The sequence below is a fragment of the Rhinatrema bivittatum genome, chromosome 15, assembly GCF_901001135.1.
Source record: "Rhinatrema bivittatum chromosome 15, aRhiBiv1.1, whole genome shotgun sequence".
In the NCBI taxonomy this organism is placed as follows: Eukaryota; Metazoa; Chordata; class Amphibia; order Gymnophiona; family Rhinatrematidae; genus Rhinatrema; species Rhinatrema bivittatum.
The window spans coordinates 26,067,721-26,083,065 of record NC_042629.1 but is presented as its reverse complement, the minus strand read 5'-3'; the positions used below and the strand labels follow the sequence as shown (position 1 = coordinate 26,083,065).

Here is a 15,345-nt window from a genome sequence, read left to right as displayed (position 1 = left end):
CTCTCTCCCCTTCCCACACACAGTCATTCACTAACCCCTCCCGCTCCCCCCCCCCCCACACACACACACTCACTCTCTCCCCTTCCCACACACAGTCATTCACTAACCCCTCCCGCTCCCCCCCCCCCACACACTCACGCTTGCTCACTCTCCCTCTCTGGAAGCACAAGCAGTTGCAGTCTCCTCTTTCAGCCAGCACAGCCCATGGGACTTCTCCACTTTTTAAGGGATGTGTGGACTGAGGCTGTTGCTGCTGTTCTTTTTTCGGGCCAAATACTGCTCAGGTTCCTGCTGCCTCGGCTTCTTGGGCCTCACACTTTCAACACTGAGAGATCTCCTGCTCCTCCGCTTTTCTTCGACCTTGCAGTTCACTTTTCTTCAGCTCCGTGGCTCGAGGCTTCTCTGAAGCTGCTGAGGCCAGCTCCTACCTCAGCAATGGCGTTGCCTTCATCCCACTGGCAAGGACCCACACCACCGCTTCTTCTTCAGAGCCTGGATGAAGGACATTCACCTGCCAGCCCCCAGGCAAAGTGAATGCTCCTCTCTGGGCACGTGGGGGCAGGTGGTTTTGGGCAGAGAATCTGACAGGATAGAGGGCCTTGCGGGATGGAGTTTGGGTGAGTGGAGTCTGCCTACTCGTCTTTGGGTTGCCCCCACCTCCTGGGGGAGCTGCCTTTAGCCAAGAGTATGTGCTCTTGCAGCCAGCGCTTCGTTTCTCTTGCGCCGTGAAGAACAAAAGTTGCCTATTTGAACTGCATGGGGTTCTGTATTTATGGAACACCCTGGGGTGCAAACAGCTCTGCAGGAATGAGAGAAGAGGAACCGACGCTGGGCAGGAGGAGGTGCAGCAGCCTGCAAAAGATAGAGCCCCCCTCCAGCTGCGTTTGGAGGGCTAAAATCTGGACACTTTCCAGACATTTTAGCCTCCTTCCTGGCTTCCGGATATTCCCCCTAATTCCCGTACAGTCCATATAAAATACGGACAGCTGGCTACCCTAGTCCTGGGACACGATCTCTGTCACAGATGCTCTGCGCAATTTGAGGCAAGTTATTTCATTTCTATTTACCTCAGTTCTAATCTGGTTCTGACACTTTCTGAGTAACTTCTGTCTAGTCATGCTAGGACAATATGGGGCACTCACCTTACATGGGGGACAGAGCGCTCCGTGAAATATAGGGTGATGAGTGTCTACTTCAAGGCTTCCACAGCTAATGCAGATCTCTAGAAACAAATGATTCTTACATTAATTATAGGTTTGTTTACCAGCGGAGGATGTATCTTTGATTATTCGGTCACTCTACTGTGTCTATTAGTTTATAATGGAAGATGTAGGCGTCTAACTCAGAAATCCTCTTGTCTCCTTTGTGTTCATCCCTAATGCAATACATTGGTTGATACTGTAATTTCCATGACTGTACTCTCTCTTCTTCTATCTTCTAGGACTGATAGCCCTCAATACTCTAAATATTCTATATGGGCAGACCATCAGGGTATCTATAGTTACCTATCAAACATGTTGGAACAATGTGTGTGTCTGTGTGTGTGTGTGTGTGTGAGTGTGTATCTGTGTGCAGGGAGGAAGGAAGGAAGGGGGCAACGATCTGCCCCAAATGTCTGCTCCTTAAGAGGGGAATTTGTACACTGGTTGCTTTGCTGCAAAGTCCGCAGGTACTTTTGAACTGCAGACTTTGTACTAAATTTCAAATGGAAAAGTATGTGTACTTTCCTTTTGAAGGTACGAAGCACCTATGGACTTTTGCACCTGCTCTTTGTGCATATAGATTTTATATGGAAAATAATGCTCATAGGTTTGAAAACATACATCTGGAAACGTCTCCCCAAATATAGCTAAAAGTACATGCATTGTAGAAGACTGTGCATACTTTTAGGCCGACTGATGGAGGGCAATTCTGAGACACAGTTTAAGTGGGTAAATCACTATTTACCCACACATATAGGTTTAGAAATTGCCATCTAAAAGGGTCAATTTTCAAAGGGTTTAGGTGCCTAACTAATAATAAGGCAACTAAAACAGCACCTTTGAAAACTAACCTATAAGAGCCTATTCTCACTAGGCAACTAAATTTAGGTGTCAAAAAAGTGGGCAGCTGCAGGAGAGGAGTTAGGACAGAAAAATATAGTTAGGAGCTTAACACTGATTTTCATAGGAAAATCTGTCAAGCCGCGATAGAGCTAAGACGCGATAAACAATTTATAACGCATTATATAGCCCTATCACAGTGATACCATGCTTATTTTACACCTGAAACCTGCCCTTATTATAATCAGCTGCTTTGCATGGTATTTGCATGCATGAATTTTACAAATCCATGCAAAGCAGCTCAGGCATACTTAATCCTAATATAAATAAAATAGCACAGCTAACTTAGAAATTTGTCAGCCATGTTATTTTATCTACATCTTTTTTAAAAAAGCTATTTGACCGTGGGAGCACCAAAACCGTAAGGCAGGTGCTGATGCCCCCACAATAGAATTAAAAGGCCATGCGGCCCAACACAGCTTCCCTCTAAATGATTTGAAAAGTCACCGGGGTTCTTCCTTGAGCCCCACCCCATCCCGGGACCATCATCAGAGGTGGCCCCACCCCCCCAAAAAGTGTAAAAATAGAAGAAATGTTCTGCACGATGATAACTCCTCGGGCCACCCACCTCTAGATTTCCTCACAACCCCCTACCCAAACAGTGACCCTGTGCCCCTCGTTCTACATAAAAATGTGGCCATTAGGGAACCCCACTAAACAGTGCCCCCCCTAAACAGTAGCCCCCCCATCTCCACCCCGGTCCCTTCCTTCTCATTTCACTGAAAACTTCAGCTATTTTAGCCAAAAGATCTTCATTCAAAAATTGGAAGAAGGATCCAACAGAAGAAAATAGGATAATGCATAAGCGTTGGCAAGTTAAATGTAAGACATTGATAAGATAGGCTAAGAGAGAATTTGAAAAGAAGTTGGCCGTAGAGGCAAAAAACTCACAGTAAAAACTTTTAAAAATATATCTGAAGCAGAAAGCCTGTGAGGGAGTCAGTTGGACCGTTAGATGATCGAGGGGTTAAAGGGGCACTTAGAGAAGATAATGCCATTGCGGAAAGATTAAATTATTTCTTTGCTTCGGTGTTTACTGAAGAGGATGTTGGGAGGTACCCGTACTGGAGAAGGTTTTCATGGGTAATGATTCAGATGGACTGAACCAAATCACGGTGAACCTAGAAGATGGGGTACACCTGATTGACTAACTGAAGAGTAGTAAATCACCTGGACCGGATGGTATACACCCCAGAGTTCTGAAGGAACTAAAGAATAACATTTCAGACCTATTAGTAAAAATTTGTATCCTATCATTAAAGTCATCCATTGTACCTGAAGACTGGAGGATAGCTAATGTAACCCCAATATTTAAAAATGGCTCCAGGGGCGATCCAGGAAACTACAGACCGGTTAGCCTGACTTCAGTGCCAGGAAAAATAGAGGAAATTGTTCTAAATATCAAAATCACAGAACATATAGAAAGACATGGTTTAATGGAACAAAGTCAGCATGGCTTTACACAAGGCAAGTCTTGCCTCACAAATCTGCTTCACTTTTTTGAAGGAGTTAATAAACATGTGGATAAAGGTGAACCGGTAGATGTAGTATACTTGGATTTTCAGAAGGCGTTTGACAAAGCTCCTCATGAGAGGCTTCTAGGAAAAGTAAAAAGTCATGGGCTAGGTGGCGATGTCCTTTCGTGGATTGCAAACTCAAAAAAGATATAATTGCAATGGAGAAGGTACAGAGAAGGGTGACCAAAATGATAAGGGGAATGGAACAGCTCCCCTATGAGGAAAGACTAAAGAGGTTAGGACTTTTCAGCTTGGAGAAGAGACGACTGAGGGGGGATATGATAGTGGTGTTTAAAATCTGTTGCTACCGTCGCTGCCAGACAGCTTCACTCCACCTACCTTTCTTTTTCTGCGACTCCTCCTGCTCCCTGTGGACAGCTAGCTGCCACGGCGTCTGCCCGCCATCCTCTCCGGCGTCCCCGGACCGGCTTGGGCCTCCTGCCATGCTCCTCAGGTACCTTAGGGCGAGTTTGCCGCGCGGCCCTCATTCTTATTTCCTCTATGGCACGAACCTCAGGGGCATCCCCATGTGATGACATCACGCTGCCTGGATAATTAAGCCTGTTGTTTATTACTAGCTTCTGAGATAGCAAGGGATTTCCTACGGATGGGATTCACTCTCTGTACCCAGCTACTCTGCCTCCAACTTCTATTTGGACTCTTTGCTGTTAACGAGGTACCCGCTCCTCGGGGGCCTCTCTGCTTCTTTCAGGTCACTACCAGGAACCGGTACTCGCTCCTCGAGGGCCCATGTTCCCTGACTCGCTGCCTGTGTCCATCTTCTCTTCTACTTGGAAGATTTCACTACAGACACCATCTGTGAGTACTACTACCATTTACTCCTCAGAGCTGTTTCCCTGGAACCAGGTACTCGCTCCTTGAGGGCCTGTCTCCGTTCCAGCACCAGTGCCATCTTCCACGGAGAACTGCTGCGTGAGTACTTGCCATGAGTCTCTGCTCCCAGGGATTTGGTACTCGCTCCTCGAGGGCCAGCTCTCCCTATCTTGGGGCTTCTCCATACTGGGGACTCTGTGAATATCTCTGTGTACTCATTTTCTCAGTTCTTCTTCCCTCAGCACTGCTACTGGAGAAGCTGCTGTTCCAGTGCCCTGAGGAATACCAGCCCAGCCGGGCTCCATCTTCTACTCACTATCGCCACCTCTGGTGGCTTCACTAACTGTCTAATAAGATATCTGTGTTTGTCTGTCCGGAGCTGAGCCTGACCTGTGGCTCCATACTGGAATTCCCCCCCGTGGGCGTGGTCAGCTGCCACAGTCTCCAAGGGTTCACCCAAACCCTACAAAACATAACAAAATCATGAGAGGTCTAGAACGGGTAGTTGTGAATCGGTTATTTACTCTTTCGGATAGTAGAAAGTCTAGGGGGCACTCCATGAAGTTAGCATGGGGCACATTTAAAACTAATCGGAGAAAGTTCTTTTTTACTCAACGCACAATTAAACTCTGGAATTTGTTGCCAGAGGATGTGGTTAGTGCAGTTAGTATAGCTGTTTTTAAAAAAGGATTGGGTAAGTTGTTGGAGGAGAAGTCCATTACCTTCTATTAATTAAGTTGACTTAGAGAATAGCCACTGCTATTACTAGCAATGGTTACATGGAATAGACTTAGTTTTTGGGTACTTGCCAGGTTCTTATGGCCTGGATTGGCCACTGTTGGAAACAGGATGCTGGGCTTGATGGCCCCTTGGTCTGACCCAGTATGGCATGTTCTTATGTTCATTGGTGTTCAAGTGGAGGGCACGGGATGTCCTCTAGCCTGGGTCGGTGCCATTTTCCAAAATAGCACCGACTAGACCTTGCCCCTGTCATGAGGCAAGGTCATGATTTGTCTTGGACAACTGAATTGGAGGGGGTGGGATAGAGGTTTAACAAATAAATACGTTCTGTTGGTTACATTTTTGTATTGTTTTGGGGTGGCGGGCCCCCTACAGGCCAAGGTTTTATACGGAAAGGAGGGGTGGGAAGGTCCCTATATGGGCCGGGGTGTGTGAGTAAATCTAGAGATTGGGGTCATCATCACGCAGAACATTTCTCTTTTCTTTTTTCCTTTCAGTGGGTCAATCATTACGGTTTAGGGTTTAAGTTCTTCACGATATTTGCATATTAATAAGAACATAAGAACTTAAGATTGCGATATTGCGTTAGATCAAAGGTCCATCAAGCCTATTCCAAGGCGCAAGTACCTGGCAGGATCCCAAGGGGTAGATAGATTCCATGCTGCCTATCCCAAGGATAAGCAGTGGACTTCCCCAAGTCCAGCTTAATTATGGTTTATGGACTTCTCTTCCAGGAACTTGTCCAAACCTTTTTTAACCCCAGCTATATTAACAGCTTTCACCACATCTTTTGGCAGTGAATTCCAGAGCTTAATTCTCTGATATGTAGAAAAATATATTCTCCTATTTGTTTTGTATTTTTTAACTTTTTATTTAACCAGTAGCATACACATGTATCCATCAGCAAAACATTCATAGAAGAGGTACAGACTTATTGGAGTAACATGGCAGATAAATACTAGTGTAAATGCATAAAACAAAGAATAATAAACACATTCTTGCACTTTATTTTAATCTTACCCCTTTCAGAGAACACAATCTTAAGGTACAATGAGTGTATTATAACATTTCCAAAAGCAGGCCCATATTATCTCATATTTGGACTTCCTTCCCATTAAAGAATAGCCCAACCACTCAATAGCAACAATATCCCTAGCTGTGCTCTCCAGCGTTCAGAGCATTCAATAGTGTCAGAGATCTCCTGCATCACCAATTCCCAAAAGTGATTAATCCCTGGACAATTCCACCACATGTGCAAATTGGTGCCCAAGGCCCCATATCCCCCCCAGCAATTAGGATCCTCTTCAGAGTAAATCTCAGCAAAGTGACATGGAGTTCTATAGGTTCTGTGCAACCTTCTCACCATTAGTTCCACCCTTCTAACACAGATGGAACTTTTATAAATGCTTCCGATCCTTAGCAGTAAGTGCCACATTTAAATCATCATTCCATCTGGAGATTAAGCAAGTGTCTGCACTCGAATCATACTTAGCTAGCAGAACGCATCGATAAATGGGACACGTGCCTCTATGTTGAGCATCAGGATCAGAGAGAAAATCCTCCATGAGGTTAAGAGTGTGAAAAGGATGGGAGACATTGACCAGATGCTCCAAACCTTCTCGCAATTGAAAATTTAAAGCTCTCAATACATCCTCCAGATCAAATTCTTCCTACAGATCCGTAAATAATTTAAGCCCCTCGTCATCCCATAGCTGAGCTATGAATATTAGCCCGTTTCTTTGCCAATGTAACAAACTTCTGGAGAAAGTAAGGCCTATTCTCCTATTTCTTTTAAATGTACTATTTAGTAACTTCATTGTATGTTCCCTAGTCTTTGTACTTTTTGAAAGAGTAAACAACTGACTTGCATTCACCTATTCCATTCATACCTCCACTCAGCTGTCTCTTCTCCAAGCTGAAGTGCCCTAATCTCTTTGCCCTTTTCTCATAGGGGAATCGTTCCATCCATTTTAGCATTTTGGTTGCCCTTCTCTGTACCACTTCTAATTCTGCTAGGACATGAAGGAGTGCAATTTTCAGGTAAAACAGCATTGTGCAGAATTAAAACAGCTGCGATTCAGCCTGATATGCAGCAGGCACCTTACTACAGAAGAGATGCTTGACATCTAGAGCCAAGTACTATGAATAACACCTTTTATGGAACATTTGTGTTCCTCAAGGACATTATACAATTGGACTATCAATCGTAGCTGACCATGCCTCCAAATTGTGCAATTGCTACAAAGATGACAGTGGAGTACTGACAAAGAGTGCCTTCATTTCTGAGGTTACCTGAAGAGAACAGATGATGAATGGAAATCATTACAACAGATATGCTGCAGGAGGGATAAACCATTTTCCAGCTGGTCCCTACATGCTTGTCCAGCCTGATGCCTCCCTAGACCTGGGTCTCACTAGTTTCTCACCCCTTTCATGATGTCATGCACAGCGGGTCATCTCTTTGGGGACCTCCTTAGGGGACTGAGGGTATTAAGTTGGCTTGGGTTTTTGTAGTTTAGTATATTGTACTTAGTATATAAATGGGCAGGTGTGGGATAAGGTTTTATGGGTTTATTTGGAATGACTTTATGTTGTATTACAGGGTGGGAGGATGGGGCTATTCTGTATATTATAGGCCATCTAATTATAGTTTTATTGAATTTTTATCTGTGATGCAAACTGCTTTGGCTTCCTACTATGAAGTAAATCAGTAGAAAACTGTTAAACGTAATGTACAATATAATGTAATGTAAACTATATGCAAAGGACCTTTATAGAATGCATCCCAATGTGGACACTACCATTAGAATATTCTTCTGCACAGCAGTTCAGCACAGCCATTAACTGCACAGATGTACTTGAGGTCATGAATGCCAGAAGACTGGCTGAATGCTCTGGCTGTGCTTGCCACTGAATCCAGTCTCACAAATTCTTTATCATATGACACCATCATTGACAACTTCACCGAACAGAAATCATGGGTAAATCAACTTTAAACATGGGCTAATGCAAACATAAGTAAAGCATTTATTTTAACTGTGCGTGAAGCTTTGATTTCAAAGATTCTAGAACTTTCAAACATGCCCCACTGAGCATGTGCAGCTGTAGTTATCACCCTCCTCCCTAGTCAGCGTCCCTCAGTCCATGATATAGCTAATATATGGAAAAACCAACTCCCAGGGGAGGCGGGTGGGTTTGTGAGGACCACCATCCTGCTGTCCTCGGAGAACATCTGTTACAGGTAAGCATCTCTGCTTTCACCAAGGATAAGCAGGATGGCGGTCCTCACACATGGGCAATTCCCAAACTATAAAGCTGTTCGAGCAGGACAAAGCAGGAAACTGCACTGTGATGAAAGCACCACCTCTCTCCCTTTTACCTGTGAGGCAGCCGACCCACAAAGGGATCTAGGCAGGAAAAGAGTTGGGGTCTACAAAGAGAAAACCATACAAATGACAGACACCAAACCCCCTAAGGCAGAGGAGTGATGCGAGGGCCAGCAAGAAACATACTGTGCATCACATAAAATATTAAAAGCAGGGTTTCCAATCAGACCTGTATCCAGGAGGTTCTAGACCTACAAAAGTAGGTCTAGAACCTCCTGGATACAGAAAAAAAATTCTAGAGATGTAAACAAAAGAAGGACTCTTGGACAAAGACCACATGGTTTCCTTCGTTGTTACAACCGAAAAACCAACTGGTGCCCAAGAGCTCCTCAGAAAGAAACTACAGTCCACTGACATCTGAATGCATCTGCAGAAGTGTGCCTCATGTTTGGCTGATAGGCACAATGGGCAGAAAAACCCAAGCAACGCTTGTGAGAATAATCAGCAACAACAGCAGGGTCTGTGACAGAGCCTATGAGCCAAAGCACCAGACATAGCTGACCATGCAGGACAGCATCAAGAGTTTCAGGGGATGAAAGGCAATCCCTGAATGAGATCGCTAGCCCAAACCCCCAAGCAGGGAGATAAGTTAGGCCTGAATCTCACCCACACTGCACCCTGTCAAGGGCAGGGCTAGCCATCCTGTCTATAGGATAGTTTGGGTGAGCAGGAAGGCACTTTGGATAAACTAGTGAAGTGAGAAAAGCCAAAGGCAGTACTGGCCAGAACTTGGCAAAAATATAGGGAAAAAGTAGTGCATCTTTCCCTGCAGGTACACACTAAGATATCCCACGAATGCCCTAGCTTTTCCTCCCCTCGATATTCCAACTGGAAGTCGGAAGGAGCAAAGAACACATGGAGGCAGACTGCTGGACTGCTGGGGTAAGAGCAAGTTATATATCTCAAACCCAAGCGAATAACTCACTGCCGATTCCAGTAGAGAGTTACCCACCGAGATAGAGCCCTCAGCCTGCTTGGAACAGCTAAAACTGAGAGCAAATCCCCGGGGAAGAAATCCAGAAACACTCCACCAAGAGACAGGAAGCCGGGGTGCCGCAAGGGAAGACCTCTGTCAAACAGGATTTCTTCACTGGCCTGGAAACCCTAAGGGTACCAGGGCAGGGTCAGTGTCATCTCAGAACAGATTGCCATGAACCTGGCTTAGGTATTAATTACCTCAGACATAATTACATCTAAGTCCCCTAAGGAAGCACGCGGTCCAGTAAATGGAACAATTGTTGCATGAACCAGGACCCCTCTGTCCACAGACAGGGTTACCCCTAAAATGGGGAAGTATAGCTTGCAAGCCACAGCAACCAAAGAGCAGCACCGCTGTTGCAGGGTCCCTCGTCCCCCAGCTCCCTCAGCCATGGATATGGTGATAGACTGAAAGGCAGACTTACCAATTAGTTTGACTAGAACCGTCCTCACTGAGTTAGTGTCCCTGAGGCAAAAATGACTGGCAATAGTGTTCCTGATCCAAAAATGCCCATTGAGTTCAGCAGGTATCAAAGGTGACTCCTAGTCTTCACCGGAGAGCTACTCTGGAATGGCTCCCTCATGAAACAGACCTGCTGTGCCTTAGGGCCAACCTAAGGAGAGCGCTACCACTTGACCGGCTGTTGGAGCCCACAGGGAACTAAGAGCGACCGCCAGTTAGAAGCAGTGACATCCCTTCTCCGGGAAATTGAGAACGAGGGACACCCCTTCTAGGGTGGACAACTGGGTGTCCAGAGGAGAACCCATAAGAGTTGCCCTGGATCCCCAGTCCCCCTTCCTGAAGGGACAGGGAAGCAACAGGAATCGGGGTCTCCCAATCCCAAAAAACCTTTCAACTCTCCAGCTGAGTTGAGTTACATTCACTGATTGCTGAAGATCAGAAGTTGCCATCAAGCTAAGTTGAGAGTACATTGTACAAATCTCATCTTTGTGTATCTTTCCTCACTCCAAATCACATCAAAACTTCACTGATGTGTTCTGTGCTGTTCGTACCTCTGATTGTGCATGTAAAACTGCCCCAAACCCTAGACCACCACCAAAACCTCACCTTGAGTTACTAGTTGACTCTCCAACAGTGTTATAAAAAGTTGACTAATCTGTGCCTCCCCAGAGGCTCTCTCTCCCCCCTCCGAAACAGGATTTGTGATATTTAGTGCTAATCCCAGTTCAGGCATATCGCACAGCATGCCAGGAAAAAATGTGTCATTATTTCCAGCAATAATGTGCATTACACTATTGCACACAACGTAAAACACCCCTCATTTTCATAAACTCCTCCCCTTTGACTAAATTTTTAAAATTTGCATACACATCTTTCAATGAATTATGGCGATAACGCCCTAACGCAATTTGATGAATGACCCTGCAAGGTTCCTTAAGTTTTCAGCTGAAAATTCACATAAATTTAGATCCCTAAAACTTAGGGACCTAAATTTAGAGCTGCTATTCATTTGCCTAGATTAATGCTCCTAAATTGGTGGCCTAGTTTTGAAAATCAGCGCGAAGCTCCTACCTTTATTGCCCACCCTTCCATCCCTGTAGCCACCCACATTTTAGGATATTTATGTGCCTAGTGAAACTAGGAACCTAAATTTAGGAACTCAGCCATAGTAAATTTTCAAAAGGGCCAATTTAGGCGCATAACTCCAAAAGTTAGGAGACTAACCTTCTGAGAATTGGCCTCAGTGTTACTATATTACAGCCAGGAAATCGTGTGTGATAACCGAAGCCCCCAGATCCTGTTACATCGTAGGATCACTGCTGGTCACACTCGTTGTCATCACAGCATGATCCCCAAGGCTGTGTGCAACTTGGCTGAATCTGTCCACAACTGCTGTGTAATCATTTCAGATCCATCCCGAACTGAAAAGGATGCCTTATTCCCAGCAGCACCTGACAAACTAGCTGTTTTGAGGGAAATTTATTCCATTAAAAAAAGGAGGTTGGTGGAGGCAGGAAGGGTTCTTCCAAGTCTTTAAGGTACTCAATAAGCCAGACAACAAAACCCAAGGGGGCAAGATACCTAGTAAGTAATCACTGGTATCATAAAATGCGTTATAAGCCACCAGAAAAGCTACAACCACTCCAGTATAATCTTTTACCAGTACTGTTTTCTGAGTCCTTTGTGGTACAGGCTTTTCAAGTTCTTTTGACAATGGGCAACCATACCTGAATGAAACATACAGCAGTTGTTATTCTCCCTAGCCCCTGAAGCAGATGTTTGATAACGTCGACATGCTGGCAGTGTCAGGCAGGCTTTCCAGCAGGGGAGCATGGAAAGGATATAAGAGCTGCAACTCAAGTTAAGTTGCTCTATCTATTTATCAAAGGATATGTAGTTTCACTCCAGCTTGCTGCTGGATACTATGAAATGGGAGAAAAACGTTAAGATATTTTGAAATGGGAGATATTTTTTTAAATGGTTTTATTTGCATAAAAAAATCTTTCTGAAAAATGTGTACCACCAAGGACCTAGAAACAGTACTAGTAAATGATTATAGCCTTTCTGGTGGCTTATATCACATTTTACGATACCAGTGACTGCATATTAGGTATCCTGGCCCCTTGGGTTTTGTTGTTTGACATTTGAGGAAGGGCAAGTTCCAAGGCTTGTGCATACTCAATAAGCCAGGTCCAAAGTACATCAGAGATCAGCTAAACCATTAGGCTTCAGACAAAATTTTCTGCCCCTTGCAAGAGATCCACCTGTGAACTTCATCTACAGTGCAGATCAGGCTGGCCAAAATGGACAAGATGGCTCTCTCACGCTTGGGACTAAAACTACAAAATAGCAAACCAAAGGAAGTTAAAAGCCATCAAAGACAACTTAGGGCTCAGAAAACATCTCTCCTTCCGTGAGCCAAATTTTCTCACAACTCCCACATTTGCGCAGCTACAGGCTCATTGCCTTTCTAAATGTGTTTATGGGAAACAACCATCCGTTACTCTTTCCACTAACAGTCTCTTCACTTGTAGCCCAGCAGACTGCCCAAGAGCTCCATGGATGTAGATTTGCACCAATGAGATGCCCCAGAAAGCAGCCGAAAGGGCAAAACACACTACAGATATGCGTCGAAAACAAGGTCTGGCTAAGCACCCATCACATCTGGCTTCTGGTGTCCTCCATGCATCTTGCTCCCTGATACATAGGACCATTCCCAAACCTAATCCAGCTTAGCTCAGTAACCTACCAGCTATGTTTACCTCCAACATTTCTCTGTTAAAACCTCTAATACTCTCTTGGCCCTCTAGGAAACTGCCTGAGCCCCAAGAAGTATCCTTAGAGGATATCATCATCTATGAGGTAAAAAAACGTTCTAGATGTTAGATGAAGAGCCAAGAAACACCCATATATTCAATGACCGAGATTGCTGAAGACTGCTCTTGGCTAGGTTCACCACCCAACCGAGCTCCTATAACAGGGAGATCACCTTGCGGGTCACCAGGCGGTTCTCTTCTAGAAACTTGGCCTGAATTAGCCAGTCGTCCAAAAACGGGTATACCAGGATCCCTCCTCTCTCAACTCTGCTGCCACCACCACCATGACTTTGGAAAAAGTTCTGTGAGCAGGGGCCAAACCAAAAGGCAGCACCTGAAACTGATAATGGCACCCCAAAATCATGAAATTCAGAAAACATTGTTGCTCCAATCGGATAGGAATATGGAGGTACGCCTCAGACAGATCAAAGTAGGTCAGAAATTCCCCTGACTACACAGCCATTATCACTAAGTGCAATATTTCCATGCGAAAATGAGACACCCGCAAATGATGGTTGACCCCTTTGAGATCCAGGATGGGTTGAAAGGAGCCCTCCTACTTGGGCACAACAAAAAAAGGAATATCAACCCATATTTTCTTGAGACATGGGCACTGGACCACAGCCCTCAGACTGAGGAGTCTTGACAATCTGCATGCCACCACCTCCTTCTTCTGTGGGAGGTGCCAGGGAGACCCCATGAACATGTCCTGGGGAACATTGTGAAATTCCAGCACATATCCCTGCCGTATCACCTCCAGGACCCACTGATCTGATGTGATTTTGACCCACCTCTGATAAAAGAGAGAGAAGCATCCCCCTATCTCCTGTTCCCAGAGATGGATTGGCATACCTTCATTGGGAGGCTTCACTACCTGAGCCCATGCCCTGCCTGGCTTGTCTGGGATGAAAGGACTGAGACCTCCCGAAAGGTCAGGTCCTCTGAAATGTCACTCTTCTGTAGGGTCAAAAACACTTGGAACCCCTGGCACAATCCCAAATGCCAAAGGAGCATGATGTCTGCTTCTTATCCACCATCATGCGAGGAACCGGGGATTCTCCCCACTTACTGGCCAGTTTCTCCAACCAGCTCCCAAACAAGAGCGAACCTTTAAAGGGCAATTTCATAAGGTTAATCTTGGAGGTCGTATCGGCAGACCAATTTCTCAGCCATAACTGATGCTTGGCCACTATTATCGAAGACACCTTTCTGGATGAAGTGTGGACTAAATCACGGCCCGCATCTGCTAAAAGGGTGGCTGCTGGCTCCGTAACTGCCCTGGAATTCACTCCAGATTCGTCAACCTCCTGAGAGAAAAGTTAACAAGAGCGAACCACCAGGGAACAACAAGAAGCACTCTGCAAGGTCACTGCCACTGCTTCAAATGCTTGCTTAAGGATGCCCTCAATCTTCCTATCATGCACATCTTTCAAGGCTGCTCCTCCCTCTATGGGTCAGTTGTCCACTTAGAGATGGCACAGACAAGTGCATCCACATTCGGAAAACACAGACGCTCTCTCACCACTGCATCCAGGGGGTACAGGTCTTGCAAAACCTTTTCAAATTAGCCTCCAGGGCATTCCATTCAAAATCAATCAATTCTTGAATGGCCTCCATAACAAGGGAAAAAAAAAGGCTTTTCACAAAGAAATCAAAATGGGATTTTTCTTTGGCTCAGACATGGAACCTGCCCCGGGTACTCCCAGCATCTTCAAGGTCTGGGAAAATCAGAATTGGTAACTCATCTCTGAAAGAATTGCAACACAGTCCTATACGGTTCTAATCCTGAAGGAATTTCCCCATTCTCCAGGATCGGCCTCATCATCAGTGCCATCCGGATTCCTATCGGAAGGACTGCTGCCAATCTAGGTGTACTTCAGTGCTTAACAGTAATACCAGGCAAGAGAGAAGTCATCACCTGCGACTCTGACCTGACAGGATTGGACAGGGCTGAGGATTGCACCTGCAATCCTTGAAAAAATTCTACCCAAGAAAAGGCAGAAGGATCCATGCCAAAACCAGAAGGCACCTGTCCCCCGCTGAAGAACCAGTTACGGGAGTTCCAAGGTTAGGCGCCCCTCTGACATGTGCTTACTCAGGCCATCATCAGGCCGGGAAGAACCGGGCTTAGTAAAATCTGAAGATAATTCTCCCCGAGCCTCTAAGCAGCGCTGGCATGTTAGTGGGCATACCAGGCTGAGATGCCCGAATATGACAGGCAGCATGGAGGGAAAGGCGCTTAGGTTTCTTAGCCACAGGCACCATTAGTCTGTCAGGACACATAAAGCCGACTGAAGGTGTGCGTCCAGCTGAATTAACACTGTAAAATTTAGGCGCACCAACACTAGGTATCGCGCAAAACTAGGTGCACGTCCGTCGTTTCAAACTTAAGCACACAACCAAAGCGGCCCACATTGTGCGCACAGTCAGCATGCCCAAAAAAACAAAAAAAAAATTGGGCGTGAAACTTAGACACAGAGCGAGATGCACTTGTGAGCACCGACGGTC

At 45.4% G+C, this 15,345-nt stretch overlaps 1 protein-coding gene across 3 annotated transcripts in view; it reads right to left on the bottom strand.

The window, feature by feature from the left end:
- The window catches only part of DNMT3L (DNA methyltransferase 3 like), a 93,610-nt gene that overhangs the window by 53,921 nt on the left and 24,344 nt on the right, over positions 1 to 15,345 (bottom strand). For all 3 annotated transcript variants that reach the window (XM_029578818.1, XM_029578820.1, XM_029578819.1), the window contains one exon: positions 1,143 to 1,222. In XM_029578818.1, coding sequence (XP_029434678.1) covers positions 1,143 to 1,222 — 80 coding nt within the window. The remainder of the gene's footprint in view (positions 1 to 1,142; positions 1,223 to 15,345) is intronic.